Source organism: Talpa europaea (genome assembly GCF_964194135.1).
Source record: "Talpa europaea genome assembly, chromosome: 6".
NCBI lineage: Eukaryota > Metazoa > Chordata > Mammalia > Eulipotyphla > Talpidae > Talpa > Talpa europaea.
The window spans coordinates 67,651,858-67,672,407 of record NC_140072.1 but is presented as its reverse complement, the minus strand read 5'-3'; the positions used below and the strand labels follow the sequence as shown (position 1 = coordinate 67,672,407).

The 20,550-nt window shown below is 36.1% G+C and overlaps 1 protein-coding gene across 1 annotated transcript in view; it reads left to right on the top strand.

The window, feature by feature from the left end:
* Positions 1 to 20,550, top strand: part of VRK2 (VRK serine/threonine kinase 2) — a gene marked incomplete at both ends in the record, with an annotated part of 102,968 nt that overhangs the window by 26,371 nt on the left and 56,047 nt on the right. The window contains 4 exons of the mRNA XM_084235135.1: positions 212 to 281; positions 1,934 to 2,021; positions 3,481 to 3,586; positions 4,789 to 4,881. Of these exons, the coding sequence (XP_084091261.1) occupies positions 212 to 281; positions 1,934 to 2,021; positions 3,481 to 3,586; positions 4,789 to 4,881 (357 nt within the window). The remainder of the gene's footprint in view (positions 1 to 211; positions 282 to 1,933; positions 2,022 to 3,480; positions 3,587 to 4,788; positions 4,882 to 20,550) is intronic.

The following is a 20,550-nucleotide window of genomic DNA, read 5'->3' as shown; positions in this document are numbered from 1 at the left end:
GTGATCATATTATATTATGTGAAAATTTAAAATGAGATTCTTTAAGTCTGTTTAATGCTTTGCAGAGAATTCTAGTGGAAATATAGTGCATGTGTTTTGTAAGAAATGATTCAACTACAATTATGTGTTATATATGTATACTCAGATTTTCAGTTGAAACACTACCTGCATTTTTTAAAGATTCTTTACTAGTAACATTATTCTTTTATAGGAATATCAAGAAAATGGCCCATTATTTTCAGAACTTAAATTTTATCAAAGAGCTGCAAAAAAAGACTGTGGTAAGTAAAATTAGCATACTTCCATATGTATGCCTGTTAAGGTGACTGTTAATATATTTGTCTTTCTGGCCTTCTGGAATATCCTTCTGTTAGAAATTTTATTGTAAAATGATAGTGTTTATAAGTTTAAAAAGCAAGATGAATGGTTTACAAATCTTTATATTACGTACATGACAGGTTGTATGTTTTAACTCAAAATTGTTTCTGCTTCACTTTACATAAAATATTTGGTTGTTGACATAAAAACTCTTTAAGAGTTTTCCAAGTGTAAAAGATACAGTGTAACTGTTTCTTTTACAAAACCCATTTGGATAGGAAGGATAAAAAGAAGATATTAAAACTGTGTATTGACATATCAACAAAATGAATGCTCAGAAAATGGATTGAGGTCAGGTGTATGGAAATGATTAAATGCTAAGATGATTTAGAGATAAGCTTAAAAAGTTAGAAATCTGAATGTTGGGATATTATTTGGAGCTGAATGTCAGATGTAAGAACTACCTGTTAAAGAATTTTACTGTGAAATGAATATGAGTAGAACTGAAGAATAAATGTTTTATAAATACTGTATGTGTAGATGAACTAAGTAAAACATTAAGGAATTAGGTGTGAGTAATGACTAATATAGTTAAGATTTTTACATTATGTTTAGGAAAAAGAATGATGAGTCTGGCCCCGATAATTAACTTTGCTTTTCTTATTAAAACCTCTTCACCATTAAAACTATAGTCTTTACTAACTGTTTAAACTATGTCACAGTGACAAATAGAATCCATTAAACTTGATTGTTTATCAGTAGAGCTGTCTTAAACATTAAGCATATGGTAGAAAAGTGAAAAATTAAATAAGCTGCCTGATGAATTAAGTGGATTTGTTTTTTTAATGCTAAATTTAATCAAAACAAGTTTTGTATAATATAATTCAGAGCAAAATTATTTTTCTGCCCATTTTTATTTTTTTATTTTTGCTACTATGGCTTTAGATTTTTAATTACTAGGTAAGAAAAAATCATCTTTCTACTGATCCTTTAGTAGTTAGTATATTATCTTTAGAAATTTAACTAACATCTGAAATAATTTTTTCCTGTGTAGAAACATTTGTGTATATATAAAGACTGACTACTTTTATTTTAGTAATAATTGACTGAATTTTAAATTTTTGTTTGTTTTTGTGTAAATTGTTGTGATAATAAATAAAGTGAACTTTTTAAAAAATCATTTAATTAAAATTTTTTTTTTTCTGGAGAGATCTAATTTCTTTTCTTTTTTTTTTTTTAAGATTTATATATTTAAGCATACAAGAGCTGGGGTACAGGCCAGAGATGTGGGGGGGTGAGAGGATCCATCAGAGACAGAGTGGGGAACAGAACAGGCAGATTGGCCAAAATACACTGCTGAGGGGAGCAGTGGGCAAGACAGGAGAGGTCTGCCTCGCCATGTGGGTTTCTCCCTGGCTGGCCGGGGATTGAACTTGTGCTGCAGAGGCTTCGTATTGCTTCATAGTGTGGTGCTTAACCCCTTGCGCTACCAGGGAGGCCTGAAAGATCTAATTTCTATTGAGGGTATTAGTGAAATAAATCTTAGCATCTGTGGAAAATACGAACTACTTTTCTAAAAAGCTTGCATCTTTTTCCTGTTAAATTTTCTTTGTAGTTAGAAGATGGATAGAACATAAACAACTTGATTATTTGGGAGTTCCGCTGTTTTATGGATCTGGTCTTACTGAATTTAAGGGAAGAAGGTAAATGGAATTATTATAATCAAATATTGTCTTGTAACTATTCCTTTTGTGGTCTATAAGCTATCAGTTGCTATATAAAAAATTACCCAAAGCATAGTGACTTAATAATAACAAATTAATGTTTTCTTAGTTTTTGTGAATCATGACTCTGTGGCAAGGTTTCCTGACTATTTCTAGCTTGGAACTTCTCACGAAGATGGAGTCAGGGTCTGCTGGGCTGAAGTTATTTCAAGACTCAACTGGGAAAGATGTGTTTTCACAGTCACTGATGGGGCTATAGGCAGGTTGAAGATAGGTTTCAAAATTCACTGATATAATTGTTAGAGGTCTCACTTCCTTATCACATGGGTCTCTCCCATCACATGCCTGAGTGTTATAAAGACATGGCAGCTTACTTTCCCTAGAGGGGAGGCAGGGTGAGAGGAAGGAGAGAAAGCGATTGAGGGTAGAACAAGATCTTACAAACAAGAACATGCATCCAAAAAGAAAATCAGTTGTTTATTTATAGTCTAATCATAGAAGTGATATCCCATCATTTTACTGTATTATCTTTGCTAGTAGCAAGTCACTACTTGAGAGGAAAATTAAGTTCTGTTTCTTAAGGAGAGGCACAATAATGAAATGGTAGAAGTGTCTTTAAAATATAAGGGACATTATTTTTATTTCTTAGATCATAAAATAGATTCTAAGGTTGGTGCTTTTGCTCAAACATTCTTAAGAGTGTTATAAATCAAAATAAAATGAACATTAATGGAATACTATTGCAAAAACTATGGTGCATAAAAGTGCACATACAATCAGGCTTTTGTAAGACAAAGTAAAAAATCCTTTGTTTGTGTGTGTACAAAAAATAAGGATTAATGTGGGTAAGTGAAAGGAAGAAAAGAAGGGGTGCAGAAGGGCCCATTAGAGAAGGAAGAATCGCTTTTTAAAAAGGCATGTTTATGAACAAAGTAAAAGATTTTATAAGGTCAAGAAACAAACGTGATCATTTCACAATGTATAGATAGTCATTACATTTACACCTGAAACCAATATAAGTTTACATATCAATTATTACACAATTTAAAAATACATGGAGCCAAAATGAAGAACTAAATTAAAAAAAAAAAGACCTTCTGTATAGACCAAAAATTTCTTCAGTACTATATAAGAAGGTGATGTAGTAAATTTAAACTCAGTACTATTTAATTGGAAAAACTATTCTCTTTTCATAATCTAAGACAGTGTGTGAATGATTTGGCACAGCATTCTTTTCTACTAGAAAACTTCCTGCAAACTAAGTGTAGTGTCTTTTTGCAAAGATAAAAGCAGTAAGATTATTAGTGCACATTCATTCTGTAGTGGTTCAGACTGCATCATACTTCATTGTTAGGTTGTGGATATTTTTCATTGTTTCAAATGTGTTAATAGTCTCAAGCATTACTATCTAAGATCTCTCAACATCTCCTTCTTATAGTTACAGATTTATGGTAATGGAAAGACTGGGAATAGATTTACAGAAGATCTCAGACCAGAATGGACCCTTTAAGAAGTCAACTGTCCTGCAGCTAGGTATCCGAATGGTAAGAATGAATGACTTATTTTACATACTCTGTTTTCAGATTATTTGCTTGCTGCAGTATACAAATCTTTGCCCTTTGTGAAATTATCAGAGAATGAAGAATTATTGCCCTAGAAATATCAGTTCTTGTAAATAGAGGCCACTTTGGTGAAATTGATAGCAGTGGGCTTTGTAAGTGACAGAATATGCTGTGTTTGGCAGTACAAACTCAATTAGGCATTGGTTCTAGGTTTGATTTTTTTCCCCTCACAGCTTTTTACATACCAGAATAAACTTGCTGTAAGAAAAACCTTTCTTTTATCAGTTGTATTTATAACAATGCAAACAATATCAAAATGTATTATTTTCCATTCTAGACATATGATGGTATGTTAGTGCTGTAAAGTTTTTATTACAAGTTTGGGGTGGTGGCAGTAATTAGTGTGCAATGAATAATGCATACTTTGCCAAATAAGAAGCAATGAAATCTTAATAGCACCCATGAAAACATTTAGTTTATACCACATATATCTCTTATCTTGTTTGTGTTTGATTTGCCTAAGTTCCATTTTGTTTTATCCATTTTAAATAGAATGAAACTTCATGCCAGGGATATGGCAGGTAGAACTCATTGCTGTTTCCAGTCTCCCATTTATCTACCTAGGAAGCCTGCAAATGTTTGTTAAGCTCCAGATATATGCAACATGTAAGCTTCAAGGACTTCAAAATGTAGCTAAGGAGTTTTCCATTACTATACAGAGGGAGAATGCCTTTCTTCGTGCTCATTGACATGGTGTTTTGGTTTGGTATCCCCCAAACTTGTTTTATAATAATCGCTTGGGTGAAGACTTGTTGAGTAGGCCTCTTGGTTATCTCACCATAGATCTCTGTTTTTTTTGGGTTTTTCCTCTTGCATAGCGTGATTTGGCCACGACACTCTCAAGAGCATAGGCACTAGGCATAGGCATTGTTGAATCTTGTTTTCTTTCCATCAGAGCTTCAATTAAAAGTACTTGATATTTGAGGATCAATTTATTCAACTTTTCCCCAGGATGAGCAATGAGTACATATGATATTTAGAATAAATAATGACATAATTGTGAAAAGCATCCCTTTGTCATTGATAATATGAAAAAAGTCCGCACTATGCTGTATTCAAAATGTTCGTGTTGATCATGATTTCCAAATAAATAGCAGTATAACCTTATCTGTTTCTTTTCACAGTTGGATGTATTGGAATTCATTCATGAAAATGAATATGTTCATGGTGATATAAAAGCAGCAAATCTACTTTTGGGTTACAAAAATCCAGATCAGGTAAATACAGTATTAAGCTCTTGTCTTCAGTAAATGTCCTCAAAGTATCATACTGAAACATTAAAAAACAAACTCCTAACACAAAAGAGCTTACAAATGAGACTTATCATGAATATTAAATTTGCCCTACCTTGTATATCTAATTTAAGTTTTACAATAAACTTACAAATAATTTGAATAAGGAAACAGAGACTCAGAGGGTTTAAATAATTTGTTAATGGAGATGTTGTTATGAAGTGGCTAAGCAAGAATTTGAACTTCTGAGCAGAGAGATAAAGAACCGTCAAAAGTCCAATGGTAAAAGTGATATATTTATGCACAGAAAAAATAAAAACCTGTCACATTAGTTCCTCTTCTAATGCATAAACCATTAAGTTGTAAACAGAGTAGAAATTTCTCTGTTGTTGGAAATATTTTCTGTTATTGTCCATTATGGTACCCATTTGCCACTTATTGGCTAATGAACATTGGAAATGTGGGTGGTATCACACTAAATGCTTGTGGGCCTGTGGAGCAACAGGAATGCTCATTCATTGCTGGTAAAAATGCAAAATGGTACAGTCATTGTGGAAGATAGTTTGGTTGTTTCTTGTAAAGCTATATATATATTTTTCCCAAGGAAATGTCTTATCTTTTTTTTTTCCCAAGGAAATGTTTTATCTTTTTTTTTTGAAATTAATTAATTTATTTATACAAGCACTGGGTACAGTCAGAAGCATGGGAGGGTGAGAGAATTCACCGGAGCCAGAGAGGGGAACAGAACAGGCAGACCGACGAAATACACTCCTGAGGGGAGCAGTGGGTGCGGCAGGAGAGGTCTGTGTGCCATGTGGGACCCTTGCTGGCAGCCGGGGATCGAACCAGCGCTGCAGAGGCTGCAGGCAGCTTCGCAGCCCAACTCTCAACCCCTGCGCCACCAGGGGAGGCCTCTAAAACTATATTCTTAAGATAACGATCTGGCATTCACATTCCTTGGTATTTACCCAAAGGAACTGAAAATACATATCCACACAAAAATCTACACAGAGGTGTTTATAGCAATTAAGATGCTTTTCAGTTAGTGAAAGGGTGAATAAACTGTAGTACACCCAGACTGCAGTATTACTCTGTGTTAAAGAGCCATCAACCCATGAAAAGATATGAAAGGATCTTAAATGCATAATACTGAGTGAAAAAAACCAATCTGGAGTGACTACACGTTGTATAATTAAAGATAGCTATATAACATTTTGGAAAAGGCAAAACCATGGAGATACTCAAAAGCTCAGTGATTACCAAGGGTAAAGCAGAGGCAGGAATAAATAGGTGGAACACAGAGGATTTTGAGGGAAAGTAGAACTGTTCAATGTGGTATTGCAGTAGTGGGTACATGTCACTATAAATTTGTCAAAACCCATAAAATGTGGAACACCAAAAGGGAACTCTAATGTAAATTACAGACTTTTGGTGATAATGATGTGTCAGTATAGGTTCATCCATTGAAACAAATACATTGTGGTGTGGGTTGCTGATAGTGGAGGGTGCTGTAGTTTTAGAGGGGGAAAATGAGCTTATGAAAATACACTATAATTTATACTCACTTATTCTCACTCCCGCCCCCCCCCCCCAGATTAATTAAAGTATAGTTGACAAATATTGCATTTATTTAGGTTGTATAGTGTGTTATTTTTTTAAGTGTACAAGTTGCTGATTTAATGTACATGTGCTTGGAGCAGTGATTACTATAATCAAATTCATCTGTCACCTCACATAGTTAACTTTTGTTTAGTGGTGAGAACACTTAAGATTTAGCAAATTTGAGGTATATAGCTTTACTGACTGTATTTATGTTGTAAATTAGATCCCCAGACACAGACCAGTCTTCCAACTAAAAGTTAAAAAGTTGACCAACATTACCCATTTCTGCCACCACCATCCCTTAGCCTGTGGCAACAACTGTTCCTTTCTCTGGATCTGTGTGTTCAACTTGTTTAAATTCTAAATATAAGTAAAATGATACAGTATTTTTATTTCTGTGTCTGGCTTATTTCTGTTAGTGTAATGTCCTCTGGGATCATTCATGTTGTCATATATGTCAGTATCTCTTTTTCATGACTGAATAGTAATTCCATTGCAGATGTTTTCCACATTTCTTTATCCACATTCTTTATCCATCGATGTAAACTGAGATTGTTAGTCCTTGTCTTGACTATTACGGACAAAACTAGTAAATGTGGAAGTGCAGATACCACTCTTCTGGATAATGATTTATTTTTCTTAGGATATATACACAAATGTGGGATTGTTGGATCACATGGTAGTTCTATTTTTAAGTTTTTTGAGGATCCTCCATACTATTTTCTAAAATGACTGTGCCAAATTACTTGCATCCTTGTTCAGCAGTGAACAAGGATTCCCTCTTCTGTAAACCCATATAAAAATTACTTTTTTTATAGTAGACATCCTAACAGGTATAAGTAAGGTGGCTTAGATTTTCATTCCCTGATGCTGAGTACCTTTCATATATACCTCTTGACCATTTGTTTGTGTTTAGAAAAAGACAGGCTTTTTGCCCACTTTTCAATTGGATTATTTGTTTTGTTGCTATTTTTAAAAAAGATTTTTTTATGGACCTCCCCCAGTGGTGCAGCGGTTGAGTGCTGGGCTGCGAAGCTGCCCGCAGCCTCTTCAGCGCTGGTTCGATCCCTGGCCGCTGGGTGAGGGTCCTACATGGCGCGCAGATCTCTCCTGCCATGCCCACTGCTCCCCTCAGCAGTGTATTTCGTCGGTCTGCCTGTTCTGTTCCCCGCTCTGCTCTGGTGAATTCTCTCACCCTCCCGCACTTCTGACTGTACCCAGTGCTTGTATAAATAAATCAATAAATAAATCTTTAAAAAAATATTTATTTATGCATACAAGAACTAGGGTACAGGCCAGAGGTGTGGGGGATGAGAGGATTCACCAGAGACAAAGTGGGGAACAGAACAGGCAGATTGACAAAATACACTACTGAGGGGACCAGTGGGTGAGTCAGGAGAGGTCTGCTGTGCCATGTGGGTAGCTCCCTGGCTGGGGATCAAACTCATGCTGCAGTGGCTGTGGATAGCTTCATAGGTTGCGTCTTAACCCCTTGCACCACAACGGAGGTCCTATTCTATTGCTATTGAATTGTGTGAGTTCTTAAATACTTTGGGTTTTAATCCATTATCAGTTACAAGACTTGCATTTTTTTTCTCCTATTTTATTGGTTGCCTTTTCATTTTGTTGATTCCTTTGTTGTTCAGAATTGTTTTAGTCTGGTATAATTTCGTATGTTTTGGTTTTGTTGCTTGTGTTTTTAGTGTCAGTTCCAAAAGGACTTTGCCAAGACCTGTGTCCTTACATTGGAAGAATTAGACTGTCCATACTACTGGAAGTAATCTAAAGATTCAGTATAATCCCTATAAAAATTTCAGTGGCATATTTCATAGAAATAGAGCAACTATCTTAAAATTTGTATGGAACCACAAAAGTCTTTGAATAACCAAAGGAGCTTCAAGAAAGAACTAAGCTGGAAGAGGCTACAAGCTTCCTGATTTCAAACTATATTTAAAGTAGTGAAAATAGTATGCTATTAGTATAAAAAGAGATCCATAGATATGTAGGAGACTGTAATAGACAGCAAGAAATAAATTTATGCCTGTATTACCAACTAATCTTTAAAAAGGCTGCTAAGAATATACTGTGTAAAAAGATAGTCTCTTTAATAAAAGGTGTTGGGAAATCGGATACCCATTTGAAAAGAATGACATTTCTTATTTTACACCAAACACAAAAATTAACTCAAAATCAATATGACTTATATGTAACTACAAAAAAAGGGGGAAAATCTTAATTTAGATTTAAATAACCACATGTGACTTGTAGCTACTGTATCAGGAGAGATTAAAAAAATTTAAATATCCTAAAACTGCCAGTTTGGTGATTCACGCCCCCAAGTTTGAGTGAAGAAATGGAAATGTTATCCCATTAGAAGACATTTTAAAAGCCTATTAAAATTTTGAAAAATATAATTAATATTTAACTAAACTCAGCGTGATGAAAGAGATTTTTAACTAAAAATGCAAGAGAAAATAATCTAAAAACACTGAGAAATTTCAAATTGCAAAATGTGTATTTAAAAAAAGTTTAAGTGAAAGGCAAATGAGAAGCTGGGAATATATTAATGACTAACTTTTGAGGATATATTGCAGGCTTTAAAAAATTTGGTAAAAAAGGTACCACTTTCTTAAAACGATGAATTAAAAGAATGGACAAAAGACAAAAGAAATGTAACTGTCAGAGATATGGACAAAAAAATATTCATCACTAAAAACTAAGATATGCAAATCATAATAGGGAGGGGCTATTTTTAAAGAACTTATCAAATTATAAAAGTCTAAAATAATCTCATTAAGGCTGATGAGGGAGAAGGCATTTGTAGAATGTCAGTGGGAATATAAATAAAATGGGAGTAGGAGAATAAATTAAGTTAATGGAAGGGCAATTTGACAATATACATTTAAAAACCTTTAAAAGTCTGCATACTTCTTTTTAAGGTTAGGTTTATTGAAGTGTAATTGACAAACAGTTAAATTCACCCTTTTAAATATACAATTTGATGTGTTTTGACATAAGCACATCATATAGGCATCACTACAGTGAACATACAGAGAATTTCTGTCATCTCCAAAGTTATTTTTCCTGTCTTCAGTCAGGCTGAAACTTCTCATGCCCCCAACCCCTGGTGGTGATTTCTTCCCCATAGTTTTTCCATATTTAGGACTGTCACAGAGACAGAATTATAGCATATACTCTCTTTGGTGTCTGACTCCCTTCACTTAACATAATGTTTTTTTTGTTGTTGTTGTTTATTTGTTTTTAAGATTTATTTAATTAATTTATTTATTTATACAAGCACTGGGTACAGAAGCGCAGGAGGGTGAGAGAATTCACCAGAGCCAGAGCGGGGAGCAGAGCAGGCAGAAGGACCGAAGTACACTGCTGAGGGGAGCAGCGGGTGGCAGGAGAGTCTGCATGCCATGTGGGACCCTCCTCCGGTGGCCAAGGAGCAGCCGGGGATCGAACCGGCGCTGCAGAGGCTGCGGGCAGCTTCACAACCCAGCGCTCAACTGCTGCGCCACCGGGGAGGCCCTTTACATAATGTTTTGAGACTTGTAGTTAGTAGGCCATTCCTCTTTAATGAGAAGTATTCCATTGAAAACATAATTTCCTTTTCTGTTAACCTGTTTTTGGATATTTGTGTTGATTGCCATAATTGCCAATTTATTGGCAATGTGAGTAAAGTTGCTACAAGCATTTATGTACAGATCTTTGTATAAATAAGTTTTATTTACTACTTCTGGGTAAATAGCTGTAAGTAGAATATCCAGATCATGTGAAGGTATATGTTTAATTTTAAAAAAAACAGCCAAACTGTTTTCAGAATAATTATACTGTTCCCACCAGCGATGTGTGATAATTGCATTTGCTCCATATATTGCCACCCACTTGGTTCCATTAATTTTTAGTTTTTTTTTTTTTTTCATTTAAATTTTAACCATGGGGCCTCCCTGGTGGCACAAGGTGCTAATAAGCACAGTACTGTGAAGCTCTCTGCAACCTCTGAGGCATGCGTTCAATCCCCAGCAGGCCAGGGAGCTACCCCCATGGTGCAGCAGACCTCTCCTGTCTCACCTGCTGCCCCCCACAGCAGTGTATTTCATTCAGTCTGCCTGTTCTATTCCCCACTTTGTCTCTGGTGATTCTTCTCACCCCCTGTACCTCTGGCCTATACCCCAGTTCTGTATGCATAAATCTTAAAAAAAATAAATTTTAACCATTGCGTTAGATATCAAGTCCTATCTGATAGTTTTCATGTGTATCCACCGCCTCTGATGACTAATGATGATGAGCACCTTTTACCTGTTTGCCACTCACTTTCTTTGGTGAATGTGCCCATTCTAATGTGGGGTTCTCTTCCTGAGTTGTAAGAGCTTTACATTTTGAGGATAGGTGCCTCCTGTCAGATACTCGTTTGCAGATATTATCAACCCTGTGGCTTATCTTTTCATTCTCTTTAGTAGCATCTATCCCCCCCAAAAAAGCAGAAAAAGCAGACCTTTTGGTCAGGTCTAATTTACATTTTTTTCTTTTATCATTTGCTTATTTTTTTTAAATAAAGCTTATTTGCTTTGTCATTTGTTTCTTATATTCCTGAGACTAAATTACTAATGTCTTCTCGGTTTCCTTCAGGAAGTTTTATGGAACTCTTACAGTCAGATTCCTGATCTCTTTTAAGTTAGTATTTGTATTGGTGATGAGTGTTAAGGTTTTTTGGTTTTCTGTTTATATGTGTATGTTCAGTTATTCCAGCACTATGTGTTGAAGTATATATATATATATCTATTTCCTGGTGAATTGCCTTGGTACCTTTTGTTAAAGTGGTTCACCATCTATGAATGGGTCTATTTCAGGATTCTCTTTGTTGCAGTATCATAGTCAGTGTCACACTCTCTTCAGAGTCTTGAAATTAAATTGTGAGTTCTTCAACTTTGTTCTTTTATGCAAAATTATTTTAGCTATTCTTACTGCTTTGTAATTCAGTGTATATTTTAGAATCTGCTTGTAAGTTTTATAATAATTTATAGATCTGCTAAGATTTTATGGGGATTATGTTGAATTATAGGTTAATATAAGAGAGTTGCTTTCTTAGCAGTGGTGAGTCTTCTGACTATGGTTCAATCTAATTACTGGGGAAAAAAATGACCTTTTCAACACTCATTTTTAATAACCCCAAAATTTTCAAATTTCCATTGTGATTGTTTTTTGTCCCTTCATTATTTTAAAGTATGTTGCTTAATTTCCAAATATTTAGAGGTTTTCAAATTTCTTTTGTTGATTCCAAACAATTTTGTTGAAGTCAAAAATTACTGTATATGATTTCAGTACTTTAAAATTTTTTGGAAATTAATTAATGCCCTAGTATGTGGACTAATTCGCTAAATATTTTATGAACCCTTGCATTCTGTTGTTTGTCTTGGGGTAAGAACATTTAAAAGTCTATAGGGTTGAGTTTTTTAAATTTTCTATATCCCTGGTGAGAGGAGTATGGAAACTTCAAATTGGTATTATAGATTTTCCCTCTGTCAGTTTTTGTTTCATGTGTATTGGAATTCTGTTATTGGTATATATGCTTAAGATTTTTATGTTTTATTTATGAATTATGTCTTACTATAAAATGTGAATTTTTTTCTGGTAATGTTTCTTGCTTGGAAATCTACTTTGTCTGATATTAAAATAGTCACACCATCTTTCTTCAGGTCAATGTATGCATTGAGCATCATTTCCATTCCTTACTTTAAATCTATTTTTGTCTGTACATTTAAGTTAAATTTCTTAGAGATATTATATTCATTTTGAAGTTTGTTTTAAAGCTTTGTTAAGACCTGTAGTTGCCCATACTCTATGGATAGTTTATTCCTATTTCTGTGCTGTGATTTCTGCTGAATTCCCTGAATTCCCTGTAAGGACTTTCTACTCTACCTGGTGAGAAATCAAATATTCCCTAACTCTCTGTGAAGAACCCTGGGAATTTTTCTTCTCCCCCTCCATTGGGCCTTTCCATAGCCCGCAGCCTTTATCCTTCGGATAAGATTCAAGGAGATTGCTATACAGATTTCTGGAGCTCTGCCCTCTCCCCTCTCCACTTGTAGCTCTTTCCTTTTCTGAACTCCTCTTTTGGAGCCTCTCTGAACTCATTCACCATCTCCTCAGCTAATTGCTTTCTGTAATTAGGATTTTCCTTCCTCCCCTTGTGTTTAGAGTTGTTAACAGCAAATTGCTGGAGCATCTGTATCTTTTTCCATTTTCTCAAGGATTAGTCTTGTGCTGCCTGTTTTTGGATATTTCCAAAAAACATCCGTATCTTTCATTTTTCCCAGTTGTCCTCTTGCAGCAATAGTGTAAATCCAACCTTTGTATTCCCTCATTGCCTAAAGCACAAAAGCCCCATTAAATTTTTTTTTCATGAATATTCTGCTCACCTCTTCTGCACATTTTCCTATCATTTTTGTGTTTTTTATTCCCTCCATTTGAATAGATCCTTAGCTAGGAATAATATTAAACCTTCATCAACTACACGTTTTGTAAACATTTTCTCCCAGTTCGCCTTTTGGCCTTTCATTATGCTTATGACGTTGTATTGCAATGTAGTAGAAGGTGATTCTTTTTATTTTTCATGTGGTCACACATCATGTTTTATAATTTATTAGCTGTTGAGTTATGTTTTATATGAAATATTGTATGGTTTCATTTTTTGTATATTTAATCTTATTCATTTAGTTTATTTTTTACATGACAAGAGGTGCAAACCCAATTTTGTATTTTTCTAAATGATTTTCCAACACTACTAAAAGTTTTTGCTTCATTGATATTAGATGCTATCTAAATTTCCATGGATACTTGAATTTACATCTATAGTTTTTATTGATTCCCACTGGTTTGTCTGAGTAATTATGCTTCAGTGGCGTATTATTGCAATCATTTTTGAGCCATTGTAATATATTTTAATATCTGGTAAGGTTGGTTGTGCCTCTTAACATTGGATTTTCAATTTTAGTCTAGTATTATTCAGTATATTCCTATTTAAGCATAATTTATATTTAAGCATAGAATATACATTCTATATACTTTTGTAGCTTCGTTTTTAAAAAATGCTTGGCATTTTCACTAGAATTTTGTTACATTTTTAAATTAATTTGGAAACACCTGACATCTTCATTATGTACACATATTCTGATCAACAGCAAGGAATGTTTTTGTGTTTTATCAGTTTTACATTTTTATCCTGTGGTGAATTTTGAACCTTCACTCACATTAGTTTTGCACCTTTATTGCTATGCTTTTTTATAAATAGTAAACCATCTTTGTTGGTATTCTAAGTGAAGTTTTACTCTGCCATTTTGTAACTGATAATTGTGTATATGAAAGTTGTTGATTCTGTGCATTCATTTTATATCCTAACTTATGAGTTTGTTGTTTGAGGTAGTTTTAGTAATGATTTTCTCGTGTTTTCTTAGGAAATTGTCATATATCTTATATATAGACATACAGTTTTTCTATTGATATTTTGTTCTAATGGTACCATACAGTATGTCCAGTGCGTGGTAAACAGTAGGTGAAGGCGTAGTCATCATTATTGCCTCTTCTTCAACTTAGTGGAAATGCCAGAGTATTTATTACCCCTTTAGAAGATATGCTGGCTGAAAGGACGCAGCAAGCGGGACTGTGAGTGGAAAGGAACTATTTCAGCCACCAGACCGAGTGAACGGGAGCTGTGGAAAACCCTGCAGGATCCGCCGCGGAGGTGAGCTCCAGGCACCATTAAAGAGAGCCCCGCCCCCCAGGAGAAGACCAGCACCAGCACACAGCCCCGGGCCGCCCGGTAAGCTTGTGCGAAAAGCAGCGCGCTGGAAAAGCAGACGCGGATTGGGATTGCGCGGAAAAGCAGCGCGGATCCCGCTGAAAAGCAGTGCAGTTGAAAAGCAAACGCGGATCCGGATCGGATCGCAGCTGCCCAGGTCCCCGCGCCTGCGACCTAGGCTTGCGGGGAGACGAGCGGAGGCCCTCCCTGAGTGAGCAGGAACCAGGCGCCCAGGCAGGGGAGCGGGATTCAAAAGGCGCCATTCCCGCGCCACTGATCTGGGCTACAGCCCGCGTCCTGGAACTGAGGGCTTTGGAACTGAGACCCGGGGCACGAAATTAGCGGCGTGGGTTCCCCACGACGGTGGGGCACAAGGCAGACACAGCACCCCAAAGCCGTTGAGGTGTACCCTACCATCCCCGCTCTGCTCCCTGTCCCACAGGGTGGAAAATCAGCTCCCCAAGGGCTCTAGGAGAGATCTCTGGCGCCACCTAGCAACTTGAAGCCAGAACAGGCTCCTGAAGGAGCTAGTGGCCAGCTGGGGAGTTAGCCCACACCGGGGCCCTTCCAAACAAGTAGTCTGAGCCCACAGGGAGAGCGAGCACCCACAGCCTGGGCAGACCAGGCGCGCAGAAGAGTGTGCCTGAGACCAGACGCGCAGGGAGTGTGTCCCACATCACCATTTTAGAACAGGGACATTTCTTCAGTAAAGACTACCTGCAGAAGGCTTCCTCAGGAGCCAGAGGTGAGCGGGGGAAGTTCGCCCATGCCAGACCCCCTCTGGCCTGCAGTCCAAGCCCAGAGGGGGAGCAGGAGCCCACCGCCGGGGCAGACCAGGCGCACAGGGGAGTGTGTCCCCACATCGGCATTTTAGAACAGGGACATTTCTCCAGTAAAGACTGCTTGAAACTGACAGATGACTCCTGGAGGAACCAGAGGGGAGCAGAGAAGCCCACCCAAGATGCCGGCCAGTCCCAACAACACAGTGTCCCAACGCATACGGCAAATTAGAAAACAGACAATAGGGAGGAGAAGAACCACACGCAACCTCGCAACTCTCCAGAGAAAAAGCACACCACAAAAAGAAAACCAGCCCCCAGATTGCAACGACAGTAACTTGGAAGAACTTCTGAGCCTTCCAGAAAGAGAATTTAAAATTGCCGTGATTAAAAAACTGACAGAAGTCATAAAGGAAAACAATGATAAGGGAAAAATAATCAACGATCAGAAGAATGAAATTGAGTCCCTAAAGAGGGAAGTAAAAGAAATGCAGGAGATCAAAGAATTAATGGAAGAACTAAAGAATTCTGGGAAAAGCAATGAAAGCAGAATTGATGAAATGGAAGAACGAATAAGTACTCTTGAAGACACAGAAATAAAAAGAACCAAAACAGAAAAGGAAAGAGAAGTACGAAGGAAAAAGAATGAAGAAAGACTTCGGGAACTATCTGACTCCATGAGGAAAGGAAATATAAGAGTTATAGGAATACCAGAAGGAGAGGAGAGAGAAGTAGGAACAGAGAAAATATTCAAAGAGATAATTGAAGAGAACTTCCCAAATGTGAAGAAGGAGCTGAAAATTGATATACAAGAAGCAAGAAGAACACCAAACTTCCACGACGAAAGGAAAAATACAGCAAGACACAGAATAGTAAAGCTCCCAAGAATCCAGGACAAGGAAAAAATAATGAAGCTGGCAAGAGGGAAAAAACAGATAACATTCAAAGGAAAGCCAATCAGGCTGACATCAGACTTCTCCGAAGAAACACTACGGGCAAGGAGAGAGTGGAGGGACATAGTCAACAGACTCCAAGAAAACAGATGCCAACCAAGAATACTCTATCCCGCAAAGCTCTCCTTCCTCTTTGAAGAAAGAATATGGACGTTCCCAGACAAACAGAAACTCCGGAATTTCATTGCAACTAAACCCCCACTCCAAAAAATAGTACAAGGAGTCCTAAAGCCAGAACCTCAGAGGGACGAATAACAATGAAAGAAGGCCAAAAAAAAAAAGTTATTAAAAGAATAAATAAATAAAATCAAAGGAAAGACAAACACAATGGCAAATACAGATGTTAACATATCAATATTAACTCTAAATGTAAATGGACTAAACACTTCAATAAAAAGACACAGAGTTACAGCCTGGATTAAGAAACAAAACCCAACCTTTTGCTGTCTCCAGGAAACACATTTAGCTACGAAAGATAAAAATAGGCTCAAAGTTAAAGGATGGAAAACAATCCTACAAGCAAATGGACCAAAAAAGAAAGCAGGAACAGCTATACTTATATCAGATAAAACAGATTTCAAACTCAAAAAGATAAAAAGAGACCCCTGCTCATGGATTGGAAGAATAAACATTATTAAAATGGCCATGCTTCCAAAAGCAATATACAGATTCAATGCTATTCCAATCAAAATTTCAATGTCATTCTTCAAAGAAATAGAGCAATTATTGATGAAATTCATATGGAATCACAAAAAACCCCGAATAGCCAAAGCTCTCCTGAAAAAAAAAGAAGGGAATGGAGGCATCACACTCCCAGAATTCAAACTATACTACAAAGCCATAATCATCAAAACTGCATGGTATTGGAACAAGAACAGACATACAGACCAATGGAATCGAATAGAAAATCCAGAAATAAACCCACAGATTTATGGTCAACTAATCTTTGACAAAGGAGCAAAGACTATGCATTGGAGCAAAGAAAGTTTGTTCAATAAATGGTGCTGGGAAAACTGGGTCGCTACATGCAAAAGAATGAAGCTTGACCACTACCTCACACCATACACAAAAATCAACTCAAAATGGATTAAAGAACTAGACAAAAGACCTGAAACCATAAAATATATAGAAGGAAATATAGGCGAAACACTCCGTGATATGCACATCAAAGACATCTTTACAGACACATCACCCAAAGTAGTGATAGTGAAGGCAAAGATAAACAGCTGGGACTACATCAAATTAAAGAGCTTCTGCACAGCAAAAGAGACAATAACAAAAACAAAGAGAAACCCCACCTACTGGGAGAACATTTTTGCACACAACACTAATGATAAAGGACTGATCACAAAAATCTGCAAAGAGCTGATGAGACTCAACAACAACAAAGAAAATAATCCAGTCAAAAAATGGGCAGAAGAGCTAAAAAGAAACTTCTCTGAAGAGGAAATGCAAATGGCCAACAGGCATATGAAAAAATGTTCAACATCACTTGTCATCAGGGAAATGCAAATCAAAACTACCATGAGATACCATCTTACACCAGTGAGAATGGCACATATTAAAAAAACTAGCAACAACAAATGTTGGCGAGGGTGTGGAGAAAAAGGAACTCTTCTGCACTGTTGGTGGGAGTGCAAACTGGTCCAACCACTATGGAGAGCTGTGTGGAGATTTCTGGACCCACTAAACACAGAGCTTCCATATGATCCAGCAATTCCACTCCTAGGTATTTACCCAAAGGCCACAGAAACATCAATTTCAAAGAGCACCTGCACCCCTATGTTTATAGCAGCACTATTTACAATAGCTAAGCTTTGGATACAACCCAAAGGTCCAAAGATAGATGACTGGATCAAGAAGATGTGGTACATATATACCATGGAATATTTCTCAGCATTCAAAAAAGATAAACACATGCAATTTGCAGCAACATGGATGGCGCTGGAAGGGATCATGCTCAGCGAAATAAGCCAGAAAGGAAAAGAAAAATACCGGATGGTCTCACTCATAGCAGGAATCTAGAAAACTTAAATAAGGGACCAGGAAAATGAATAACTATAAGAAAGTGAAAATCAAAATCAACAAAAAACTATGAACCAGAGACACTTTTAGGGGAGCGGGGGCGGGAGGGGAGGGATTGGGGTCAGAATGGGGGGTCTGCAATTGTATGGGGAATATAACAATAAAATTTATTATCTAATAAAAAAAAAAGAAGATATGCTGGCTGTAGGAGTATGGAGTGTCTTTGTATGTGTATATGTATGTGAGTGTATGTGTTTATAGTCATTTATGGAAGTAACCGTCAATTTCTGTGTTCTTGAATTTTGGGGTGCTGAATTTTGTCAACGATTTGCTTAGCATGTGTGGAAACATGTTTTTCTTAGATATTGCTATGCCTCCAACCTTACTTTTCAGGAAAAAATTTCCACTCTGTTATGGTGATGAATTATGTTTACTGCATTTTATGTAGCATGTTGACATTATTTTTAAGTGATTTTGTCAATTATTTTCTGGCTTTGTACTATTTTTGTCAGATTGAAATATCAACATTCTACTTTCTTCATTAAAATAATTTACTTCACTTTCTTTTTCAGAACTATTTCTCATTCATTGAGACCATAGTTTTTATGTGAAACAATGATTCTGTTGTTTTTCTGTGAGGTGGTGCCTTATGACTATTTTTTTGCTATAGAGATTAATTATTGAAGCTCTTTCATCTCTGGTTGGGTCAGTTTTTCATCTAGTTATCCATATGTCTAGGTTTTCAAATTTATGTCTTTTCTGTGTTATAATGTCTTAGATTTTCAGTGGTTGTTTCCTTCTAGATATTTTTTCCTTTGTTTTGATGAAGGTAGGTAGTGGTTTATCCACTTTTGTTAATTTGTCAGCAAACTTAGATTTTGATTTATTAATGAGATAAGTACTTTTCTATTTTCTCTAATTTTCTTTGATTTCTTTTCTTGTGCTTCTTTTAATTTTACCCTTTTTGCCCCTTGGCCTTCAACTTGGTATCTACTTCATTTATTTTCATATACATATATGTGTATATATTTTCTTTTATAAATGTTTAAGATTAAGTTTTGATATGTGGTGTCTTTATTATCTTTATTTTTTAGAAATTTGCATTTCTCCTTTACCAAAGAGTATTGCAGTTGAAGGTTTTAAAATTTTCATCTAGAAAAACATCTTTTACAAAAAAAGTTTGTTATTAAAGTCTAGAGTTATTGCAACTTAGGGTGTTTATTTTACTCTTTGGAAGGCATTGAACCTTTTATTGTGAATTAGAGTATCATTTTTGTCAGTCTCCCCTATTAGCTTGAGAAAAAGGTAGTCTCTGTTTTCAGACTGTAAAGGTTAATATTTGCACAAAAGACCTACCATGTTTGCTGTATTACTTACGTTATAGGTGTTAGTTTTTTTCTACTTGATCTGTTTTGTACCAAGAGCGGTATTTACGTTTATATTGGTATTTCTTCCCATCTCCTTGATTCTCTAGTAGATTCTATTTTATAAAGATCATTGTTATTGCTGTGCTCTTTGGTTAATATACATTGTTTATATTTGCTGTGTTTGTTTCTTAGGTGTTTTCTCCAGTCTTGTATTTGGGGGTACTTACTTATGAAGGTTATATTTTTGTAGTAGTGATTCCTTTATATTTATACCTTTTAAAGTGGCTGTTAGCTTACTGTTTTCATATTTAACCTTTTACCACTACTATGAAAATCTTTTGTGGTATTTTTTGACTTCCACATACCACTTTTTCACTATTAACGAGCTTATTTTATTTTACTGTTTCCCTTACCATTGTCATTTCAATTTTTTTTTAGCTGTACTCTTTTTCGGTGTCAGAGTACATGTCATTTGTGTATTTTTTTTATCCCCATCCTTGTTTAAGACTTAGTTATCCAGGGGCCTCCCTGGTGGCACAGGGGATCAAGACACAGCACTGCGAAACTATCCTCAGCCACTGCAGCATGAGTTCGATCCCTGGCCAGGGAGGTGACCCACATGGCATAGCAGACCTCTCCTGTGGTGCTCACTGCTAACCTCAGCAGTGTATTTCAGTAAATCTGCCTGTTCTGCTCTCCATTCTGTCTCTGGTGAATTCTCTTACCCCTTACATCTCTGGCCTGTACCCCAGCTCTTGTATGCATAAATAAATTAATCTTTAAAAAAAGTCTTAGTTATCCAGTTATCTTTTGACTGGATCAAAACTAATCTTCTAGTAGATTGCTCAAAAAGCACCCTACATACAGTATTCTCTTGCATCTGTAGAACATTTCCAGTGGCAGTGATGCTTGAGGGATATAGCTTGGATGGATTTAAAATATTTAGTTCAAGCTTTCTCTTATATTTCTTGAAAATGTTCATCTATTGTTGCCTCAGACAGCATGTTGCTTTTAAGAAGTCTGCTACCAGTTTAATACCCTCACATTGCATGTTTTTTGTTCTTTTTCCCTTGCTATCTGCAGGAATTTTTCTTTATTAAAAAAAAAGCTGATTGTTTTACCAA